Source organism: Crassostrea angulata, chromosome 2 (genome assembly GCF_025612915.1).
Source record: "Crassostrea angulata isolate pt1a10 chromosome 2, ASM2561291v2, whole genome shotgun sequence".
In the NCBI taxonomy this organism is placed as follows: domain Eukaryota; kingdom Metazoa; phylum Mollusca; class Bivalvia; order Ostreida; family Ostreidae; genus Magallana; species Magallana angulata.
Genome location: NC_069112.1, coordinates 48,152,786 through 48,179,036, shown reverse-complemented (window position 1 = coordinate 48,179,036; position 26,251 = coordinate 48,152,786). Strand labels below are relative to the sequence as shown.

Genomic DNA, 26,251 nt, shown 5'->3' with positions numbered 1-26,251 from the left:
AAATTTACTGACTCCGAAAAAATATATCGGATCAATGTGTAAACGTTTGTGACGTCACACGATTATTTTTGATTGAAAGTGTACTGAGGTGAACTTTAGAGGTAACATTGACTGTATGTCGCTTACATTGTTATTGTTTTTACTGTCTAAATTTGTCTTGCTGATTCTCGTGAGAGTGTGAAGTGATAAAAATTGCCATGATTACAGGGAACTACTGGGACGATTAAAACGATGCATTACTGGTCCGATTTACTGACGCCAAAAAAATCCGTTGAATGAATGTGCAACTAGTCCGAATTTTCTATTCACACACGCCTTGCCGGTAGAGCTCGCTTCGCGCCGGCGCTGCGCGCCGGCAAGCTGCGCTCGCTATTACATACTTTAGTATTTTGCAGTAATACCTGGTAAGGTATCCTATTTTTTCCAAGAAAGCTTGTCAAAGTAGTAGTAAACCAATAACAAATATCTGGAAAAAGTTATCTAAAATTGAGGAACGTGTCGTCTGACCTTAAGCAATTATGGTTTATCATATGGTATATTTGATTTTTTTTGGTACATGCAGCTTAGACTAGTGCAAAAATGTGGCACAGTGGTTTTTTATATTATTCTGCTTACACACGCATCGAATCATTGTAACAGCACAACTTAAGATACTTTATTTATTATACAATCATACACAATTGAAGAAATATTGAAAAACAATGTAAGCTACGTAAAATTCCTGTACAAAATACAAAGAACTAGGTACAGTTTCAGTCATATTTTGCCCTGTTTGAAAGTGATTTTTAAAGATATCACCAAAAATGGAAATGAAACAATTATTTACACAAAAATACCCATAAACTAAGAATCTATTAATATTTACCTGATTATTAGACTTTTACAAAAGTAATTGTGACGCCACAAACAGTGCATTTTCCTTAATTTTCATAAAACTGAGAAGAAGACACCAATTCCTCGGTATTTTTTTTTGGACAGGAAACTATGTCCACAGCCATCGCCCACGATGAAACTCACATTATAGCTTTATCATATTAAAAAATATTAATTTTGTTGTTGCCCATGGCTGTGGACACGTTTTCCTCTTTAAAAACTATGAGAAAATGTGTCATTTTTCATCATTTCCGACTAAATCTTAGAAATGTGCCAAAATGTTGAAGTCATAATTATATTTTGAAACAAGATAAAAGTGGAGAACTTGGGATTGCTTATACACACGTGTTCAAGAAAGTATATGTGTATTTTCATGATTTAAACAATTTTCGAATTTTAAAGCGAATATTAAAAGAAACTGTACCTTCTTCTTAGACTCATTATTTATAACACCAAATTTTCAATATCAATTTACTGTGAAAAACAAAAACCAAACCAAAAAAAATAAAATAAAAAAAAAACAACGAAGAAACACACACCTGTTGCCAAGTGAAAACAAAATATGCCTACTTCATCTGTTGAAACCATTGCCATTTTCCGACAAGAAAACTTAGAAATGTTTTAATAAAAAACATAACCATGGATTTTTACCTGTTTCTTTTTTTTTTTTTGGGGGGGGGGTTGTAATTTCTTTTTTTCTTTTTTTTTTAAGTTTATTTACCGGAGGGGTGTAAATATTCACTTCTAAAAAAACAATGTTTTATATAATGGCGAAGCTGTATACAAGTATATTCTTAAATCGTGAAAACATCGAAAAAAAAAATAAAATGTTGCTTTAAGAGAATGCATGAGACGAACAAAATTTATTTAGTTAGTTTCACACCTCAAACAATACGTTTTTGTTGATACCAAATAACTTAGTACACGTCAAGTCCAAGCTTTTAGGGTAGGTATCCATGATATGGTACATGTAACTATAATCATTTTGTTTTATCATTGGCAATGATTGGTAACCGTGCAATCATAGTCGCATCTTGGATTGAAAGAAAGAAACACACTATTTTAATAAAAAAAATAATTAAAAGTAATGCATTGAGTACAAAAAAATAATAAAAAGCAGGAAAAATGTCCTATATGACATATTAAAAATAGCCATGAAATATTAAACTCGAAATTGTATCCTTGTGAATATATCAATCAAAATTATAGAAGGACAATTCATACCATATTAGATATACATAAAAAAAATGATATTCTATTCTAGGTAAGTACAAATAATTCACACATTTGAATTTTCCGTAAAAAAAATATACAATAAAGCTTTTAAAACAAACTTTAACCGTCCCTATTAAATCCTTAAAAAATATGGGTTGCTCAAACTTGTTACAACCCATTTTCAAACATCGTTGAACATATAAAACGGTTGCTGCATATTCATGTGCCTCAAGAGACATGTCAACTTAAATTTAACAAATCTACAGAAGGTATTAGTAAAAGTATTTGATACAGGTAAATTTGTTAAAAAGAATCATTTAAACAACTGCGATCACCAGATTAAGCTAAAAAGAAAATGTCCTATCTTTAAAAACAAAAATTTGTCTAATGATAGATAACACAAAAATTGAAGAAACGAAATTAAATCAGAGAGAGTTTCATTTCTTGTGTAAAAATATACTAGATTAAGGAAATGCTTTCCTTCTCGCCTTTATAAATTTTTAGTTTGATTCACATAGCAAATAAAACTCATTGACTTGAAACATTTACATCTACCATAAAACCAGTTCCATTATGTTCTGTGTAACCAAATTCCTCTCAGCGTCGTATTTCTTAACGAAACTTCCTGTATTTTTCTTCTTGAATTATCCTTTTTCGAATTGAAGACGACATTTTGTAAAAAACTTTGGGTTGAGCTTCTTCAAATCATTTTGCATTTCTTCTTCATCCGTTGATTTTTTTACGAATACTTTGAGCAAAGAATTCGTGACCATTGAAGAAGCTGCTACGTCGGATCTTCTGGTAAAAAAAAGGGTGATAGTGAAGTTAAACTATAGGAGACATCATGGTGTAACATTAATTGTGGTATAGAATTACTTTATAAAACCCAGGATTTAGATTAATATATTGTTTCATTGGTTTTTAAAGATATAAAAACAAAATATGATAGAGAGAAAAAACATTCGTGGACGACCCGGATACATTCCCCTATTTTTCATTTTCTTTGTTCTCATATTTTGTTAACATAAATCATGCTGTCGTTTCAAAGATATTTGTGTATATTTTCTGTTCAAATTATTCGAATCTTCACATTAAAAAAGCTTTGACACAAACAACTGAATTTAACGGTAAAGGAGTTTAGAATAAATGTACTAGCGTACCGTATAACAAACGCAGTGCATTATGCTAGAAATGAACCATACCTTATGAGACGCGTATATCATTCACACCATATAAAAATCGTACGAAAAGCTGCGAGTTTCGTAAGATACATGTTACTTTTTTTCAAAATAAAGAGTGTATCCCAATATGTAGGGGCTAATCAGTATCACATAAAAAAATACAAAAGCCGGTTGATCTTAGATAAACAAACAAGAGGCCCATGGGCCACATCGCTCACCTGAGGAACAATAGGTATGATAAAATCAGCTTAATGGAGTCATAATACAAACTATCTGGACAATGTACAATAATACATGTAGATCCTGTATAAATAAAATCCATTTTCCCCTGGATATTCTTATGTTTATAATCATTAGTCCCTTTTCTAACAAGATGATTTTATAGTCATATCATATGTTGAGTATTGCAGTTCTCAAAATGATCCTTAACAATAGTTTATATATTAGATATAAACGTACATCAAACTCTGAACCTTCTCGGGATGCCAAAGAATTGTCCTGGGGCCAAAGTCTTAACAATTATAAAGAAACATCTGGTTGATTAGTTTCTGAGAAGATTTTGAAAGATTTACCCTATATATTCCTTTGTTAAATTTTGACCCCCCATTGTGGCCCCACCCTACCCCTGGGGATCATGATTTTCACAACTATGAATCTACACTACCTGAGGATGCTTTCACACAAGTTTCAGCTTTCTTGGCTGATTGGTTTCTGAGAAGAAGATTTTTAAAGATTTACTCTATATAATCATATGTTAAACTTCGACCCCCCATTGTGGCCCCATTCTACCCCCAGGGGTTATTATTTTCACAACTTTGAATCAACACTACCTGAGGATGCTTCCGAAGAAGTTTCAGCATTGCCGGCTGATTAGTTTCTGAGAAGAAGATTTTTAAAGATTTACTCTATATATTCCTATGTTTAACTTCGATCCCCCATTGTGGCCCCACCCTACCCCCGGGGGTCATGATTTTCACAACTTTGAATTAACACTACCTGAGGATGCATCCACAAAAGTGTCAGCTTTCCTGGCTGATTAGTTTCTGAGAAGAAGATTTTTAAAGATTTACTCTATATATTCCTATTTTAAACTTCGATCCCCCATTGTTGCCCCACCCTACCCCCGGGGGTTATGATTTTCACAACTATGAATCTACACTATCTGAGGATGCTTTCACACAAGTTTCAGCTTTCCTGGCCGATTAGTTTCTGAGAAGAAGATTTTTAAAGATTTATTCTATATATTCCTATGTAAAACTTCGATCCTTCATTGTGGCCCCACCCTACCTCCGGGGATCATGATTTTCACAACTTTGTATCTACACTACCTGAGGATCCTTCCACACAAGTGTCAGCTTTCCTGGCTGATTAGTTTCTGAGGAGAAGATTTTTAAAGATTTACTCTATATATTCATTTGTTAAACTTCGACCCCCCATTGTGGCCCCATCCTCAGGTGAGCTAAAAAGGTTAAGTTTACAATACAATAAGTTGTTAAGGTTGGTTTCTGGAAGAACAGACTTTGAAAATTTTCTTAATAAATGTTGTCAATTTTTTTTTACTTTTTTAAGCTTTAGTTTTTAAGATCTGTTTCTGGAATAACAGACTTTGAAAATTTTCTTAATAAATATTGACAATTTTTTTTACTTTTTTAAGCTTTAGTTTTTAAGATCTGTGTACAAACATAGAATTGTGAGCAAATCTCTGTATCTTGCTTATAATTCGAAGCTTAACACTCAAATATGGTTAGTAAATAGAAATTGTAAACAATTAAACACAAGAAACATGCACTACATGTATAACAATTAAAGAACACAATTTATTTTTTCGAAATGAATCATATATGTACATGTATATACCTACATATTTCCGTCAGCGATATCAAACTCTATTTAAACTGAATAAACTCGAAAAAATGCCGAGCATCTCAACAAAACCTATTGCATTAATCTACATGTACCATTACGAAAAGATAATGCCGAATTACCGATAGAATGAATTGTATTGCAGTACCCCTACATCCAATTTTGCTTAATTTGCGCAGGTAAACAGTTAACTGTTTGATTTACCGAAGTCTCTGTTTGATTTGATACGTAAAAATCACGAAATACAGACGATAGTTTCCAGGTTACAAAGCATAATGAGAACGAAACGAAAATCAGAACAAGCTAACACCAACGTCATGTGTGAAAACTGTCAACGCATTGAAATATTTAGCCTCAATTTACTTCACAAAATCGGCACCAATATATTTTGTATGTTTCAAAATTTCCCTTCATACGCAAACTGTTGCACAACAAGCAAATTCTTCATAGTCAGATCGACCCTTTTTCGTATAATGTCAAGGCTGCTTTAAACAAAGAACCTCGTTTTAGAAGTATGGAATCATTTTACCGGATGCCGAACCCGAAGCTATTAAACTGAATTGAAACACGCATTTCCTTTATTATTATTTTCGTAATAACTCAGATTTGAAACAGAATTACCACTTAATTTTTGCAATTTATATTTTCCTTCCCATAACGATAATTTATGCTAAACTAGGTTGAATTTGCCTCGGTAGTTCTTGAGAAGAAGATTTTTAAAAATGCACCCCCCTTTTTCTACAATTTCAAGGTTTTCTCCGCTTTGAATACAGATCAAACTTTTATTTCTGCAATTTATATTCGCCCTCCCATAAGGATGCTTTGTGCCAAATTTGGTTGAAATTGGATAAGCGGTTTTAGAGAAGAAGTTCAAAATGTAAAAAGTTTACAGACGGACAGACGGACAGACAGACGACGGACAAAATGTGATCAGAATAGCTCACTTGAGCTTTCAGCTCAGGTGAGCTAAAATACTATGAAGAATATTACTGGTAGAAAATACAAAAAAATAAAAAAATAAACGATTTTAGCACGATAGAAATATGTAAGATTTACAGTAATTACAGGTAAAAATAATTGGAAAGACAAAGGATAATAGTGATAAATAATAAAAAAAAATTACTGGGACTTGTGTCACGACACATTTTGAACTTATTCAAAACCAGAATGTTTATGACGTAGAAAAGTACTACTTAATCGCGGAAGCGCAGTAAAACATGGTTCACGGCTGTTCCATCATTACTGACAAAGAGCTTATTTATTTAATAGTTTTAACCCGATAATACCAAAATATTTAAATACAAGATTATCGAATATAACCATTGAATGTTTAATATTGGACGTCGTCGGTCATATAGCACACTAACGCGCCTTTTTCCTGTTTGTTGGCACGGCCTGATGAGTTATAAGACTGGGCCCATCTAAAGATGAACGTTCAGTGCTTAAGTATTCTAGGCATACAAAAGACCAAATGTAAATTGTTTGTGCACAACAGCATATTGAAGGTCTCCAGATTAAATTTGCTTGATTTTGCCAATTCACAAGTATAATTCTACACTGGTTAACATGCTACAGATACCATTTTTTACGCAGTCACTTTTAATGTGAGGGTAAAAACATAATTGGTCAAACTCCTCTTAAGGTTCTAAAACAAGGACAAATAGTGCACAGTGGATGAAATATTGAATGTGTGAATATTAATTGTCTAAGGTATTTCCAACACTCTCATCAGGTTCACCAAAAATAGAGAACTCTGTCTTTAAAGGGACAGTACGGTGCATCTTATCAAAACACCGACATGAAAAAAAAATTCCGATCGGGTTCGGTATTTTTGTACTACTCATTAATGTATAAACGTTCAGAAAATTACAAAATTCTCCATGAAATAAATCTAATTATTTCATTAAAATTAACAATTACCTATAACCTACACATAATTACATCGCAACGTGTTACGGGGTTCAGCCTTCTATACTAATGCGCATGCGTATTTATTGTAAACAAGAATAGAATTCCTGGGTCCCCCGCCGGTCAAGCAGTATACTAGGATTCTGTATATTATAATATATTTTCAAACATTCAGGGCTGTACCAGAATTAAATGTGTGGGGATGTTGGGAGGAACATTTTTTTACCCCCACCGACCATTTTTTTTCTATTTTTCCTGTTGCAAATATATCCAAAATGCTACAAGCTAAAAGAACTTGACCAAAGTATTAGTGGTATAACCATTTGGTATAAGTTTAATGAAAATCCGTCAAAATTGGTAGGCATGAGAGCGCTTACAAGGTCACAAAGTCCCATAACTCCAACAAAAAGTATCGACCAATGCTAATTTTTGAACTTGACCAAGGTAATATTGGTATAAACATTTGGTATAAATTTAATGAAAATCCGTCAAAATTTGTAGGCATGATAGCGCTTACAAAAAAGTGTGATAAATCCGTCACAAAGTCCCATAACTCCAACAAAAAGTATCAACCAATGCTGATTTTCTAACTTGACCAAAGTATTGGTAGTATAAACATTTGGTATAAATTTAATGAAAATCCGTCAAAATTTGTAGGTATGAGAGCGCTTACAAGGTCAATTTTTTTTTTTATAAAACGGAGTCATTATTGTGGTCAAAGTCCCATAACTCCACAAAAAAGAATCAACCAATGCTGATTTTCGAACTTGACCAAAGTATTAGTAGTAGAAACATTTGGTATAAATCTAATGAAAATCCGTCAAAATTTGTAGGCATGAGAGCGCTTACAAGGTCAATTTTTTGATAAAACGGAGTCATTATTGTGATCAAAGTCCCATAACTCTAACAAAAAGTATCGACCAATGCTGATTTTTGAACGTGACCAAAGTATTAGTAGTATAAACATTTGGTATAAATTTAATGAAAATCTCTCACAATTCGTAGGCATGAGAGCGCTTTAAAAAAGTGTGACGGACGGACACACGGACGGGCGCCCGGCATTTCTATGTCCCCGCTCCGCGTTGCGGCGGGGGACAAACAAAACACATGCAGGGCTCGCGAAGATTCTTCTGGACATGTTTGTTGATAAAAAAAAATATGCTTGTTCTACTTCTCCTAGGTAATATTTTTCAAAGTTTTTAAAATAACCACAATTATTTTTTTGTAAGCATGTGTTTTGCGTGTTTATCATAGGTGTTGCTACAACCTAAATTCATTGTGTAAATATGTCAAATAACCCTCTTGAGGTGTTATTTGACATATTTATATCCGTTCATTTTGAATGAACCAAAATCAGTAAACCATTATTAAATTATCGAGAAAGTGATGATGTGTTCAGTTAAGAGATTCTCTTTAACGTCGTATTCTATGATGACCGTAGTCGGATGAAGATTTTGTAGTTTTCAGCACGTGTCAATTAATGTCAGTCAAAGTCCACGTGGTTAAAAAAAAACGATATAAGGTTTTTTCCGGTTTTACGACATAATTACGTTAATTAGGTATGTGAAAGGGATTTTTATGTATTTCAACTATTACAATCAACGTTATTTCTTATTTCATAACAATACAAAAGGTAAATCTTAAGTTATTCACACATGTGTTTTCGGCTGTACGGCCCTTTTAAACATAGCATTGTACACCTTTTTATTTATTGACGTCATTTTTTTTTTTGCTGATGACGTCTGACTTTTTTCTTTAAAAGTAACTTTGTTCAGCAAATACTTTTTAAAAAAAATGTCAATGGTAGGTATTTGTTCAAGAGGGTGAAATAGCGACACAATAGTCAATACCTTCTGGTTGTTACCTAATATTTAATTTCATCAGCTTTTGCAGGTTTGTGTGACTTTAGTGAATCATACACCTATTACTAGTATAGTGTTATTTTGTACATAACTAATATTTTACATGCAAGGTTCTTATATACTTAACTTAAGAGTCTATTTTTCATATTCTGTCATCAAAGATTTCAGAATCGGAAATAGTCTAAGCAACAAGAATTTCTTAAACATAGACATGGACATTTAAAAATACTTTTGTAATTAGGAAAAATATTATGACTGTTTCAGTGTTTGTATACGATCTTTTTCACTTTTACTTAAGATATTCTACTCCTAAATGTTCTTGTATAAAGAATTTCTTAAGAAGTGTATCATTGAAATTTGAAGAAAAAACCATACTTTAAAAATACAAAAATATTTGGAGGTCAGTGTTCATCCCTCTGAGTTATGGCCAATTTAATTTGACCGTTTTGCATCTAAGCTGCGATTTTAGCCCGACTAAAGTTTGTTGTCAGTATTTTCGAGTAAGCAAATTTATTTCTTTAAATATTGTTTTTTTTATTTTACACAATGGTCACATTGAATAAAGAGATTACGATAAAATTTTGTACAAAGCTGCATCAATGTTTGTGCGACATTTTTACGCTTAAAATAGACAATGTCTATAATAGTTACAATTTGATTTGAAATAATAATTTTTTGAATATCAAGAATTTTATGAGATTAACCCAGTTTGCCTAGATATATATTAAGTATTATTTTGACATAATAAAACATGGGGGTAAATGATTTCAAATTGTAGATATATGGCTTCAAAAAAAGTCAAACGTTTTCTGTAAATTTGCATGATTTTATGCTAAACGTCTAATACTCTTTCAAAATTTAATTTTGTACATGTCACACAGGACCTACAGAACATGTGAAAAACCTATAAAATGCTAAAAATGTGAATAATAAATGAAATAAAATAAAAAGAAAGTTTTTTGAAATTTCATAAAATTGCTACTTTCTTTTCTTTTCATAAAGAAAACTTTCCGCACGGAAAAATATTCCCCCTAAAACATTTTTGTTTCTTAAATTGAAATGGATTTTCTTATGGATGTTGTGTAATTATGAAATAATAATTTCTTTTGATGATTAGATTAATAAAATCATATTCATTTGAAATATAATGACCATCTGAGCAAAATAATCAAAACGTGAGAAGTGAAAAGTTTGTTATACAGTAAAAAAGTGTACCTCGAAAGGTATATCTTTAAGTCGTCTGGAACCTTGGGTGGGTCAATTGCTTTGTTGGCGTTAAGTCTTGTCTTATAGAGAGCCTCTACTTCACCAAGTATAACTGAATCCTCCGAATACAGATGTAGCCATTCCTGTAGCATATTACATAGTGGTTGTTCCAAACATGACGTTAAAGCCTCCAAAATATTTACTTTGTTCCGATCAACAACTATGATAGAATCATCTGCATTGTCTGCTACGTCTTGAACAGGTTTTACAAGGATCAATCGACATGCGCTTTCTTTATGGCAAGTCTGCAAAGAAAAAACAAGGTGTTCGTAAAATTATCTTACAGAAAAATACAAAAGCCCAGAACACTCATACGAGATTGGAAGAACGAGACTCAAAATGCGATTTTTGAAATTCGAAATTCGGGATTCAATACTATGAGTCGTTACACTATCACTACAACTGATCATGTAGATTCGATACTCTTCCATGTTGAAACTTGAGCTTCATATATACTACATGTAGATACATAGACTGTTTTCTTAGAAAGTGAAGCATTCATATTTTGTAAATTTTCGTAAAAATTGCATAATTTAGAAATTTTTTCGCATAATTTATTGTGAAAATGCCTCAACACACGTAATTACAATATCATCAAGAAGGAAAAATTAATATACATAGGTGAACCCAAGTTAATAATATTTATCTAGATAAACACATTTCTCTTTTAATTTGTATTTGTAATTTAAGTACCACTTATAAACACATTTGGGGCGAGTTAATTATACCTCCTGTAAACAAAGGTTGGGGAGTATATGAGAATCACTTTGTCCGCCTGACTGTCCGTCCGACCGTCTGTCAGTGCAAAATTCGTGTCAAGTTCATATCTTTCTTATGGAGAAACATTGGAAGTTCTTACTTCACACAAAGGATGCATTTGACCCAGGGGTATGTCATGACCTTAACTCAAGGTCATTCAGGGAAGGTCAAGGTAAAAAAGGTGCGATATTCGTGTCTTGTCAATGTTTTGCTGAAGGAGAACCATTGGAAATTCTGATTTAACACAAAGATTGTTATGGCCGGAGGAGGTCGTGACATGACCATGACCCAAGGTCATCTGGTCAATGTCATTAGCAGGAAAGTGCCAAAGTTCATGTCCGGTCCATATCTTTCTTTTGGAGAAACATTGAATGTTCTAACTTCACACAAAATCACTTATAACCTGAGGGTGTAACACAACCTTGGCTAAGTCAAGATCACTGACAGGAAAAGTGCAAAATTTGTGTCTTGTTTGTAACTTTTTTTATGTAGAAACATTAGAATTTCAAGAAGATTGCTAATGACCTTACGGTATATAATAGACTTGACCCAAAGTCATTTGTGCAAGTGCAAGGTCATAGTTTTAATGCCTATATAATTCCTAACTGTGTCATGTCTTGTATTAATGGAAACGATTAGAAGGTAAAATGTGACTCAAAGCTGTGTCAGGCCACACAAATTTAGCTGTTAGATTCTCATCCCCACCTGCTTATCTAAAAAATGACCCGCCCTGATGAGTTTAATCTGGGTTTTTTTTAATTGTTTGTAATTTATTTATTTATTTTTTTTGGGGGGGGGGGAAGTGGGCTATGTAAAGTAAAATTCAAACATTTAATGGCTGCTTGGGGTGGATTATCGTTCGATTTCAGTCATGTTTGTTATCATAGAGATGCACATGTCTTCATCCAGTTAAGTTGAAATAAAATGGTATTTAAATAATAAAAATCGGTTTGTTTTCTCATATTAGCATTAACAATTTAAAAAAAATAGAGCAGTTGTCATTGATTGAACATGAACATAGATCGCATCCATCATTTTGCATAATTTGATAATACTGGAGTTATGATTTTTCTAAGCAGGGGTTTAATTTGTGAGCTTTCTCACAGTACCTCTAATTGCATCAGTGGGACAGGAATACATAGTGGGCAAGCAAAATCAAGTTGAGATATAAATCTAAAAAGGACACGGCATTTTCACGAATTTATTTATTTATTTTTTGTGATATATAACTCATTTAAATTATGAAATAAGATATAATATGATATCTATATGTAGAAAGTATTATGGGTTTATGAGCTTTATCTAAAACAGTATCATATTGATAGGATACCGGTGTTAATATTCACTGTTTCATTTGTTAATCTTGAAACTGAATTTTGAATCTGGTTATTGAAATCTCGCATTACGATTTCCGAATGAGCCATCTTGCTCTCGTAGAAAAATGATTTAACAAGTGGTGAAGTAGAATGTACACTTTCTTTCAATAATTCTATGACCTTTAATCTAAAAACGTTTAAAATTCCAGACAAAATGCATACTGCATCTTAATCGAGTGTATTTAAGGAAAACTGAGTTATGCATATACGGAGTCATAATTGTGCCGTATGAATCTACCAGTGTATGGGAGGTAATTTTGGACCAGTCTTAGGTGCCGTTTCAGGCAAAACCCATGTGTGCTTTATAATAAATCATATCTCAGATAGTATTTTTCCAAATTTAGAAATTTACCAATTTTACAAGTATAAATATAATAAGAAGTCAATCATTTTCTCATAGTTTTTCGAACAGAATTTTTTTTCATTTTAACAAAAATGGCAAACTTGTTTTTCATTTTGACAAAAATGGCAAACTTGTTTTTCATTTTGACAAAAATGGCAAACTTTAATTTGTTTGAACATGCCACGTGATTGCCGGATATATAACACCATGACCGCATTCCGCATTCTGCAAAAATACAGAAACCGAAACTTTTCCTTTTTCTATCAATACATAACGTGTTTCCCTTTTTAATGGATATACTTTTTTATTGTATTTTTATTGACCTGATCATATAAAGATTTTTCTCTAATCTTTCTGAGTTTAAATGATTTGCTTCTACTATATATTATTTTACCAGGGATTTTACCGGGTATACTATAGATTGGGCAAACTTTCACCGCGGACTTACCGGCATTGGGTTCCTATTAATATTGGAAATCAGGTGCCTCAATCTAATGCAGATCTACTACGTCCTGATTCCCAACTTAATTTCCCAGATACCAATACTGCTGGTGAAACTTTATCTTATTCCTACTCTAGCCTTTTCTGACGTTTACCTTCTTACAATTCTCCTTTGTAAAAGTTTCTACATTTCTCTATTTTGATCTTCTCAGCCAGACAGCTTCAGCTGCAGGCAGCGCCGACTTATATACCCTTGGGGCGGTTCATTATAAGGGGTGTCAGGTTATACCATTTTTTATTGGATGCGTTCAATTTGTTTCACTATCAATGTTATATAAATAATTGATAATCTATTTATAAATTTCTATGTGTTTTCTGCTTTGTGTGGAAAAAACATACCTCTAACGCTGATTGCACTGGAAGATTGTTTTGAAAGCAAAGTACTGGGATTGCTTCCCAATGGGTTTTATTTTCAACATCCTTAATTGCTTTACCTATAAACAAAAAAATGTTGTTTAATAATGACACATACAGCAATATAAATTTTCAGTCAGTTTTTTAAAAGGAAACAACATTACCTTTAGGGAATAGCAGAAGGTCCTCAGCAGTAAATGCTCCAATCACCCCAATTATGACAAAGCCATTTTTTGTCACTTTGTTTGTTAGATCATTGCTATTATTCTCTTTTTCCATTATTCGATTTTTAAATTCTGTTATCCGTTTGTTGAAATAATGTAAATGTTGAAATTTGCGATTTTTGCAAAGGAAATACTGTATGGATGGTTTTGAATCTGCTCCTGAAAGTGTCAAATAAAATACCATACACTTTTTCCTATAGTTTTCACACACCTCTGATATATTCTTGAAATATAATTAAAAGAATCTTATTAACAAAAGTGCCGTTCCCTCCCATTTCCTATATTTCAAATAAAATAAATAGCGAGTGTAGCGTTGAAGGTTTAATCCTACGACGGCAATAGAGCAACGAGGTTAATCATTAGGAATTTATTTTGACTGCATTCCTGAATCTCTTCCCTCCACAGAGAATCGCAATTGTTTTAATATTTCGTTCATGCTTTCTTTCCCTTGCATTTTCGAAAAACCTTAACAAGGCAAAGGAAAGTTTATGTATAATTCCAGATTTAAATTAACTTCCAAAGATGGATACACTGATAAACATTTGAGATACGTGTAACTCAATCTTTTAATATAATTCAAAGACCCTAATGCAGTTTTTTTTCATTCTTGATTCTTGTACGGTTAGGAATGGGGATGCTGGACACGATATATTGTGTCATACTGTGTCATTATCAAAACTAGAATTAATTCAGAAAAAGGAAAATATGGATGCATATGTTTGCTGTTAAACAAATTGCATTAAAATACCTAGTGTATTCATTTGGCACATTGCTTTTGTGAGTATGAGTGTTCACTAGCTAGGTAAATCATTGTTAAATCTTCCAAACGGTATTTTTATATTATTCAGTGTATTCACCACAGGAGTATACATATATCTATCTCAAGATTGTTTTGTTTAAAGATAGAGAAAATTGTTAAATCCATCACAAGGAACTAAGAATAAAAGGTTTAAATCAATATTTAAACAAAACGGGCCAAGGTGAGCTAAAATATACGTAAAGATAAACCTAGGAATGCAGGAAGCATTTTGAATAGCTTAACAGAGAAACGTAGTTAACACCAAAGAATATTTTTAATACATTAAAAAAGTTATTGAAGTGTATTGTGATGAATGTGCTGCACATGATTATGAAGTTGATCTTAATTATAATTCTGTAATTTGTCAGAATAACACAAATGATTTAACTAAAGTTCTGGTTGTTTTAACAATTTGTTTCTTATTACGTTGTTTCAAGTGATAAGATGGTGGGTGGTTAATGAATTATGAGATCCACCTTCAATTTTTATATATTATTTTTTTTACCATTAAGAAGTATATAGTAAAAAAGAATTGTCAACATCTTTCAGCACTAAAATTTGAATATTTAATATATAGTTATTTTAATTTTTTTAAAAGAATAAAAAAAAAAAATATATTAAATTTTAAAAATGACCACAACCAGTACAGCCAACTTAAGCGCAAATTACTATGTGCTCAAATTTTTTATAGCTTTTAAAAAAACCCATTTATACTTATAAAATGAGACATTTTGCAAATAAACTACAAAATACATGCACCAGAGTAACTGCTTACACCATCTGTATTTCAATACGTGTAAGAGGATGTCCGTAGGCTTTGATTAAATTTTAAGTGATAATTAACTGTAAAATTAATATACAAAAATACCTTCATGTTCCATAAACAAGCCCGAATTCAAAATGAGCGTAAGGTGATGGGCATGCTTTGGCAGATACAAGTCAGGGGTAGTTTACATCAAATTCTACTAACGTTATTGCCAAGATCAAAAAGATGCTGCGGACATTATTCTCCAATATTACCCCTGCGAATGTTATTGTCATTTAAATTTTAGACCACATGATTTTATTTGACCCTTTCAGTTTCGTAGTAAAAATCATGCCTCGTGTTTATAGTCTATTTCATAGAATCTAGGTATTTGTAGTCAAATATAAAATCTAGAGGTTTATTGATTTTAAACTTTATCTTCATTAATTGGTGTATAAAATGTGTTCTAGAAATAAATGCTACAATACAAATCAAAGTACTGAAGTACTGACGGGAGTTGATTTTATCGATTATCATTTATATCTGAATTGCATGACAATTAGTTTCTAGTTTGTATTTGAATTACGCACTCTTTTATAATATGAATTTTCAGACTTTTCCGACAAGAATTTCGAGAAACCCCATGCATACATGTATGAATCACGTTGTGTAATATTTAAAGATAGAATTCAACTACTTGTATGTATTGGTTATCGAAACAATTCTAAAAATTGTATTGACCCAAGCACTATTAATATCGAACTCTAGTCTCGTTAACTAGACGCTCGGCTGTCTCCGTTAATATCCGACAAGCAAGAGAGCCCCCTCTCTGCTTGTCGCAGATTTACGGAAACAGCCGAGCGTCTGGTTGAACGAGACTATATTAACTCTGGCGTAGGAATACACGAGACTACAAAAATATCTAAATTGTTCGTAGTATATAAAAATTGACTATTTTTAAAGTGTTTATGGATAAGTTTCCTTGAAAAACAATGCTTCATCATACATTACATCGAATTTTTTTCTATTATTTTCAAGAACTTAGTCTTGTCAGCGGTGAAGATATGTGCTTAGGTCCAAACACTGTTTCACTTTCGGTTTGCCAGAGTAACTGCATAGGAGATTTGATCAAAATCAACTCCCCAAAATAGTTTTTGTCTGCTGTTGCAACAATTAACATGCGTGCAGAGATCCCCCCTGAGGATTAATTTTCGATCCGCGCCTGACCTAGTAAAAGCATCAATAGTGAAACATACTATACTATTTTATGCAGAATGTTCCTTGAAAATGGCTCGATATGCTAAGTTTTTATGCAAAAAAGAAATTCATTATTTTTCTAAAAACATGGTATTGCACACCACAAGCATAAGACATGGCTATGATTTTATTAAGCAACCGGATGTTTATATTTTCGACCACTCTACACGTGGTTGAACACGAACGATAACTCTGTTCTGAATATTACTGTATCGTTTAATATAAATAACCGCTATATTGTGAAATAACACATACATCTTTAACGATTTTCATGTTTTAACATAAATCCAAGAAGGCAATTATATAAAAAAAAAAACGACCAGTACTTACGTATTTTGAGAATATTATGCGAACACTTATACTTCCGCTCGAAATTTCACAGGAACTGAACAAATCTCGGTGAAGTCTCGTGAACTTTCATTCGAGCATCTCTAGATTTATTACATTCTTAGCAACGATAAAGAAAACATTCCGAACACATTCGCAGGGGTGAATATACCAGGAACGTCATCGGTAAATTAGTACGTATTTGTATCGCAATGACCATAAAAGTACAATTTCAAACCGTAAAAAGTTTTAAAACCATGTCAATTTCACGTGTTAGTTCCAGTCAAAACATATGTATTGCCTAAAATGTTTATTTTAAAGAGATCAATGCGGCTGTTCCTAGGACCTTCCTAGCTCGTTTTCACTGCGTGTTTTTGCATAAAATATATAACGTGTAGTAGTAATAATCGTATCAAATTGTCCTTAAAATAATAGGAATATGATTCAAAGATATTTTATTAATAAGTGAAGAATATTCAAACTTCAAAGAAAAATTCTGTCGTCTGCTTGTGATTCCTTTGATCGATACACATGTAAACATAACTAACAAAACCGTTTGGGTTAAACGGAAGAGCCGTCAAAATTACCTAGATTGTACCTCTATAGGAGAACCGATCTGTGGAAATACTTGGCTGTTAGGAAAACAGAAATAAAGCTCTTGTTATCGTGAATGTTGCAGGATAACCTCCTCGGTCTCGAAATGTTGTTTAAAATATAAAAGCATCGGCTAACGCTTCAGCTTTTATATTTCAAAACAACATTTCTCGACTTCGGAGGTTATTCTGCAACATTCACGAAAACTCGTTCTTTATTTCTTAAATACATACTTACAATGAATAAATTAACGAATAAGAAATCATTTTTTGCGTATTATGAGATGATAATTTCGGTCGGGACGTGTTCAAATCCAATAAAGCCCGAAGGGCTTTATGTTAGATTTGATCATGTCCCGACCGAAATTATCACTTTTTAATATTTAAAGAATGATTCCTTATTACTTGAATTTATATAATTTTAACCCACCGTACGATTAAATATTAAATATAAATAAGCAAATCCCGCTGGCGCCTCAATTTGGCGTCATTTCAAGTTATGGGTTACATTATACAAAATTGATACGTAGTGTTATAACACTGCAAAATGTAAATATTATTGGATTATTACGTAACAAGTAAAGACATTTACTGGGGACTTATTTATAGTATACGTAGAAGTTAAGGTTTGACAAATATTAAGGTTGAATATCAAATAGAATTGCCAATCTTTTCTTAACATATTTCAATTGGCTTATTGCAGGTTTTTGTAAACAAACCTAATGTGAGAAAAAATTACGTTAGTTATGTTTATTAAAACAATATGACCTTTTAGAAGATCAGTGCGAGAAAATAAACCCACATTCTTATGCTTATTTTTAAGTTTATAATAATTTAAGGTTCGATAATGATAAAATTGTTATACTGAAGTGATTTATTTGATTAAAATGCGAAAAGAGGGTTATTGTTGAAACACAGATTCTTTCACTTACCAATGGATAAATTATTGTTCGGCCAGATCGTTTTTTCAATATTACTGCATGTACTTAATTACCATTGAGCATATTTCTTTTTCGGATCTTAGCGTTTACACAGAGTTGCTGAATATCATGTTTTGGAAGGAAAAAGATGGGTAGGGGACCTTCTTCCTGTAATCAATTAAATGATTCACTGGTAATTGACCTTAATTTAAGGTAACCCCCACCCCAATCCCCGTTCTAAATACGGCAAGTTATATTCACGAGTGTTAATAAATCATCATTCATGTACTATCAACAAATTAGAAATTAATTTCCAGAATATGTGATTTATACATATTTTCTCAAAGTGCGTTAATAGTATCGATACTAAAGTTCAAAATACTGCACTTTGACTTTTTTTTTAAAAGTGGGTTAACTTGATCCAAAGCTTAACGCACTTTCAAAAACATTTTCAAAGTGCTTTAATTTTGTCATAATATGACAATAATAAAGACCCTCGTTAAGTTTAGTCAGGTTTGACATATTGTCCGATTTGATTCGAATTTTAGACAGCATAATCCCTTCAGATATATCAGGGTAATTATATTAAAGTTGACACAATTCCTTAAGTTCAAGCTTGAACTATGTCCCAGTATTTATATCTAAGTTAATCTATTTCATTTAGTTCCTACTTAAAATATGTCACATTGATCTACGTCTTCGAGTTATTTTTAAAGTGCTTATTTTTTTTTCAAAGAGCGTTGTGGTAAACAAGCTGATAGCGGGAAGATAACTAAGATCAGTCAACTTTGTTTAATGCAAACTAAAAAATGTTAATTGATAAACTGACAAAATTTAACCCCTTTCCCATCTGTGTTTTTTTATAACTATTTGTGATAAATATTATTGTGAAATTTGACTTAAAGAACAAATTTAGAGAAGAGATGCGACGCACTATGCACCAACTTCCTGGATTGAGGTAATATAAAAAGCAAGAGAAGTTTAATTTTTCTAGTCAGCTGCAGCAAAAAGAATTAAGGGCACGCACATGTATATAAAAAAACAATTTTAGTTTAAATTTTTATCCCACCTCACTCTGTTCAACACACGGTTCTGTGGTATTTTGATTTCAATTTTAATGTTAAGAAGGCAACGAAGAAAAAAATCGGACATAGTATGTAAAAAAATGATTTCAAAAAATCTGGTCAACATATTAAGTATTGACTTATATCAATAAATTGCTTGTACGGAATATCATCTTATATTATATGTCGTAACTACAAATACATCTATCAACATAATTTCTTCTGATAAATTAAGATTCGGAAACATTTAAAAGAAGGAGAATATGACCTTTGTTTGTCGTTTTTTCTGAAGTACATGTAGGTGGCATTAAGGCCTCTGCGTCTTTATTTCTTTTCCTTTTTCCCTTTTTTCTTCCTAAAAATGTACCAGTTTAAAATGTGCTAGTTAACATATTATGGCGGTATTAATACATTTCAATGTTGATTCTCGTATATTGAACTTACTTAAACAAAGCACTGGTGTGACTGCTACCAAACACAAAACAGTGACTATTGTGCATGTTGTTATGATGATTTCCCTGAATAAGAATAAATAGATTTTTTTTAATAATTTTCATACAAGAAGTTCAGAGTCAAAGTTCAATAAAAAATTATAATGAATATCATATTTACATTTTATCATATCTGAACTCTGGATCACCAGATTCTACATCTGTTGAAACTTGTATCTTGTTTACAAGCTCATAACAGCCAGGATCTGAAGGATAAAACAATTTTTTTTTTTAAATGGATCCAGTCATTTCTTTCCGATATTTTTTCTCAAACATGTTTTTCATTTTTACAGAAATAGGCTGACTAATATTAGTTAGTTATTCGATTATTTGTATGAACGTGCATTTGTAAGCATCCGTGGAACTGTAGGATTTATCACATTTTGGAGATACATCTTCGCATGGAGCTGTATAATGATTTTGTATAACCTTCCCAGCTTCATTGAACTCTGCGCAATATCCTTAAAAATTAAATGAGTCTTTTAAATACAAAAAAAACAAATAACAAATATCAATTTCTTTCAAAGGAAGAGTCGTGATGTAAGAACAATTTTAATATTAAACCTTAAATAGTTTGATTTAGTAATAGTAAATGTATTGCATATAATATCGAATTTAAGACCTTAAGGCATATTTAATGGGTCATTTACCAAAAATAGTTTTTCCAGGAGCACAGACTTCTAACAATTTATCTCTGAGGGCGTTAATGAGGCAGTGGTACTCAGGTTGTTTTTCATTCATTATACAATTTTTCCTTTCTCCTTCCGCTGCCAGTTTACTGCAATTTTTTCTTCGGGCAGCGATGTCCCACTCTTGTTTTGACGTAGGGCACGATTCCACGACTTCCGCGTTATTAACAGCGTCCATACAGTCTTCATTGGCACCTCTGGTCAACTATTTCAAGGAATTAAGGACAGATATAATGTTAGCGTGTCTTTTTTTTAAATTATCCTTTAATATGAAATTTTATCATTTGTATGTAGGACAAAAAAATTTAATATAAAAAAATAAGTGAAAATAATCAAATTACATGAATCTGGATCATCACCAAAACCATTATTGTTGACACGTGAAACCAGGAAACCATTTTACAGGTATAAGTCTAAGGAAATAAAAACTCATTTTAAATCTCATTTGTTAATGGAATACATACGCAAAGTATTTGAAGAATTTTATAGGATTGTTTTACACCCATAGGAAACCATTTCAGACATATACATGTAGTTCTACGTTGCCTAATCGTTGAAGATTGTTTCAGTACTGCAATTCAGGTTAGGATATGATGCAGGATGCACGGCACATGAACGAAATAATTAAAATTCTCTTCTATCCATTCCTATCCTATTCTGCACCTTGTATCTAATTAAATTCGAGAGGATAAATTTCGAAATGATTTCGCAAAAAGGAAAATTAAGTCACGGTGCATTTACAACATAAAGGTTATTTGCTATACAAAGTAAAACATTTAAGAATGATTTTAAGTGGAATATCTTAAAAAGAAAGTGATTCTTTTGTCTATTTCTGCATCATATTAGATAAAAATTATCATATTATCATTTTAGATGTAAATAATTGCGGGTCATCACGAGGTACACGTTTTATTATAAATACCAAACATACGAGGGTTGTACGGAAATTATGGAGACATTTCCCCTCACTCCTTTCGGAAAAAAAGATCAATCATTGAAATTTCACCAGAAAATAAAAATAATTTAATTCTGCTTGTAACATGCTTTCTGATTGGTTGAAAAATTTATTTTATATCGTATAAAGAATGTTGCCTACGTCATAGTAAGACGAACGTCAACAACGTATCAATCCGCCTGACGTTACGTTTGAATTTTGTGCAATTTGATGTCGTTTTATAGAACAAATGACTGTTTTTATCAACAACTTATAGCAAAAAAATTAAATTATAAGGAATGAATTCAATATTTATTAGTTTTATACGATATAAAATGGTTTGGAACAGTTGACGCTTCGCGGTTTATAAAGCGTAAACTGCCCCAAACCATTTTATATCGTATAAAACTAATAAATATTGAATTCATTCCTTAATTAATTAGGATGTCTTTTATTAACAAAAACAAATGACATCCTTTGTTCATTCCTGGTAAGCTAAGAAACTTGCCCACATCCAATGACCTGGCGCAACCGCAAACAAATCGCAACGTCATTTTAACGTTTTTCCTTGGTCCTATTGTATAAAAACCTTACAAACGAACGGAAAACGTAAACTATTCTGCATTTTCATCTTTCTTTTTTCTCTTAAAATGGTAACAGTTACATATATTTTCCTTTCTTGATTTTTTGTGAAAAAATCAAGTTATTTCTTCCCAAAAGTCAACTTACTGTGAAACTTCTCTTACATTCATTCTGTATATATGATAATTAGAGCTGTTACAATCAGTTCGTGTGAAAAAAGTACTTGATATTTAGTCACATTTATTTCATTCTAGTTAAACGATCATTAAAAAAATCCCGATTAACTAGACCTTTTGACCCTTTTCTATTGTATGTTTTTATAAAAGCAATTTCTTGGCCAAAAAGGTCTTCAACCGAGATTCACACCAATTTTTTGTCTATTCCCCGCGCCGCCTTGTCGTCAAATTTCAGTAAACCGTCTCAGTCAGATTTCAATTGATTGGTAAATATTTAGTTCTCTCTTCGTATTTTAACTCGAACACTACTTAAAATTACACAAAAGTTAGTCACAATGAATAGCAAAATGAACATACATAGTTAGATTTCTTTTATCAATAATTGTTGGTCTAACAACACTTAAAATGAAGCTGTGTAAGTTTTTCAAACTCGAAAATTGTGTCTGTGCCAGGTACCCCGACCACCGACTTATTTATGTACTGTCATAAACAAACTAACATGTTTTTGTAATATTACTTTACTGGATAATATGGTGAGGTTTTGTAAATGCTTATGCCAATTTCCATTAAAATTCGCCTTTTAAAAGGAGAGATATTTGTATTGTCTCAATAATTTCCAAACAACCCCTGAACATCTAACAACACTTTTCTACACAGAGTAGTGTTGTTCAGTATGGCACTGAAACCAATATTGCAGGTAAATGTTATGAAGGGAAACTTGACAAATGATTTAAAGTAAGTAATATAACGCATTAGACGTCAAATTGCTGTTGACGTTTGTACAAAAGACATTACGTTTGAAATGTGTTTATTTTATTTCATTTATATCAGGGAAAAAGCCGTATAGTGTCACTGAACATCGCTGTAACTACACCCCTTTCCGTCATATTTATACTTTACTTCCCCAAGTGCACTTATTATACGATATAAAATAATATCATTATATCTCAAAACGATTATTCTATATAACGCAACATCTGATTGATTCTAGAAAATCACGTGCCAGGGCAATAAAACTTCATATTTCCCTGCCATCGTATATTTTGTATCATATCCCACCCCTTCAAATTATCATGACATGCATATTAAAAACCCTGAGGATGAGCATACGATGTGGTTAAATAATTAATTCTATTAAAAAATCGTTTTAAATCCTTTTTATAACAGAAAGCTGGCATAGAAAAAAAACCTGTAAAAATTAACTACGGTATTGATTTACTAGAAATAAAAAACGACCAGAACCCGATGCATTCTAAATTTTCACCTGTCGTTTGGTATAATAAACAAATTATTGCACGAACGTTTGGAAAATATGAAGATTTATTGCCCTTGGGAAATATGATTTTTTATGGGTGAATAAGTCTTCATTTTTCCCTCACAGTCATGCAGTAAATGTATAAAATCGCTGTACTACCCATTTTAGCTTAAATAAAGCGTACCCATATGGCAATAGAGGGCTAAAATGTAAGTTCCTCGCTGGTATACAAATGAATGTAAATAATACATTCTGATTTATTAAAAAGATGTGCTATTTAATATGGGTTTTAAAACTTAAAATCTACAAGAAAGAAAGGAAGATAGATAGATTGATAGATTTTTTTTAAAAAAATCATGTATCTATGTAAAAAAGAAATGTAACACATTACATATATACTTACACTCCGTTTTTAACGTACGTAGTCACTACAAAAACATTACAATGTTGGGATACCGTAATGTTTGTCGATAATGGACAATCCTCCGTTCGGTTTAACTGAATTACATGTCCTTGAATCTAATGTAAACACGAAATCGAAAGTACTTTTTACATAATTTTACAATTTCATGATTTATCATAATGAATGAAATATCAACTGGTGTATATATCCACCACTATTTATAATTTTAAAAGTTTTAAGAATAATACAAAACGGAACTTAAAACGAAAGTAACATTTTTAAACATTGAATGTTTCTATATTTAAGTCATTTTACCATTACTATATTGAAATTTCATTTTTTCCGCAATAAACATGTTTCTATATCTTAAAACCCTTACTATTAATAACTCGAAACTATCTTAATCTCCGTCCAAGGGCTGTCTTTGTTGTGACGAAGCTCCTTTACTGCTCAGCAAAACGAGCCAATTTCCGGTATATTGACTTTTGTGCATGCCCGATTTCTTAAAGGTGTATGTAGCGCCGTCGATCGGTATTTTACGTGATCCACAGGTAGGTGAGATAACTCCACATTTTATTAAATCCCAGTTAAAAAAAATCTTTGTGACAATAATTTTCCAACCTTTAAGGTAACTCCGTACCTATAAAATCATGGGTTCAAAGTTAAAAAATTAACTTTTTTTTAACTTATTGGACTTGAATTTCGTCAAAAAATAAATAAAATATATATGTATCCATACTATTTAAGATGTAAGGGAATAAAAACCAAAGGCTGAAATTATCATCTGAAAATCACACTTTTTTGGTTTAAAAATTAAATATAAGTGGATGGATACTTGTTTGTCTATTTAAATTTTATTGCTTACAATGCCAGAAAACTAAAATTAATTTAAAAAAAGAAAAAAATTGTTTACATTAGAAAAATTATAGCATTTAGATATATCACTTAGAGAAAAGTAGAAAAGAGTTATTTCCCTTTGTCATTATTGAATTATGTCGAATATTAGGATGAAAAACTCTTATTAAATATCTCCAAGCAAACAATGATTTGAGTTTTTGATGTGCACCTATGATAACATAGAAATTACAAATCTACTTGCAAGAATTTTAATGCATTCATGGTTTATGTAAAATGTATGACGTCACAGGAGGGTGGATTTACTTTAAAGCATAGTTACCTTTTAGGTTAATAGAAACGCAGAGAAGAGTTATTCGTATTTGTCAGTTTATTTACATCACGATTAAAATCCAAAGTTTCACAAATGATATATCAAAACATCACTGGCTGAACTGCCCTGCCTGCTACACTTACATGTATACTAGCGGAAAAAAGAAACTATGCATTATTTAATATATGAAAAAACATTTAAAAATTACAATGAACAAATTTTATTTTTTTGTAATACTGTCAACACATTTATTCGTAACAACATCTCATAACACATTAATGTCAACGTCGAATAACGTCAATTTCAGCTCACTCGAAAGTCACTGTTTGAAATTGAATTAACAAAATTAATAACGCGTGTGGCCTTCATTTGCGTTCACGCATGCTTGACAGCGACGCCGCATTGATGCCACTAAAGTGCTTAGTAATGCTTGAGGGATGTTGTTCCAGATGCTGGTTGAATCCTGGCCTAAATCAGCCAATGTCACTGAGTGATTTGGTAAACGGCGTAAACGTCTTTCCATTTCATCCCAGACGTGCTCGATCGGCGACAAATCGGGGGAAACAGCTGGCCAAGGCAAGACATCGACATTCTGTTGAACAAACAAGTCTCTGACTACATGTGCAACGTGTGACCTTGCGTTGTATTGCTGCAGAGTGATGTGATTTTGATGTCTCTGTATGAAGCGTATCACATGACGCTGAATAATTTCATCTCGATAGCGTACGCCGGTGAGATTTCCATTGACAATTTGTAGAGGGATCCTTCCACGTGCTGATATTCCACCCCACACCATAACGCTACCTCCACCAAATTGTCGACACTGTACAAAGCAAACGCCCTGGTAACGCACCCCAACGCGACGATACACCCTACAACGGCCGTCACTGCTATCCAAATGAAATCTGGATTCACCAGTGAAAAGAATATTGGCCCAGTCCTGTATTCTGAATCTCAGATGTCATATGCACCACGCTATTCTGGCGATACGATGACGTTGAAGCAGGACTGGGGGCACCGCTGGACGTCTTGGTCTGATGTTTTGCTCGAGCAGACGAGTACGCACAGTTCTTGGACTAATTGGTCGAAGCCCTTGAATGCTACGGGCAGTCAAACTTGCTGT

At 32.2% G+C, this 26,251-nt stretch overlaps 1 protein-coding gene across 1 annotated transcript; it reads right to left on the bottom strand.

Moving 5' to 3' along the window:
• Positions 1-640: 640 nt before the first annotated feature.
• LOC128173676 (uncharacterized) lies at positions 641-24,463 on the bottom strand. The gene is made up of 12 exons (XM_052839348.1): positions 24,340-24,463; positions 23,961-24,076; positions 20,952-21,023; positions 20,572-20,815; positions 20,266-20,382; positions 20,043-20,127; positions 19,875-19,948; positions 19,699-19,785; positions 13,666-13,884; positions 13,487-13,581; positions 10,118-10,413; positions 641-2,886 (listed from the first exon to the last, which is right to left on the bottom strand). Exons 3-12 carry the CDS (start codon positions 21,006-21,008, stop codon positions 2,733-2,735), a joined length of 1,428 nt encoding a protein of 475 aa, XP_052695308.1. The 5' UTR covers positions 21,009-21,023; positions 23,961-24,076; positions 24,340-24,463; the 3' UTR covers positions 641-2,732.
• Between the last annotated feature and the right edge of the window lie 1,788 nt (positions 24,464-26,251).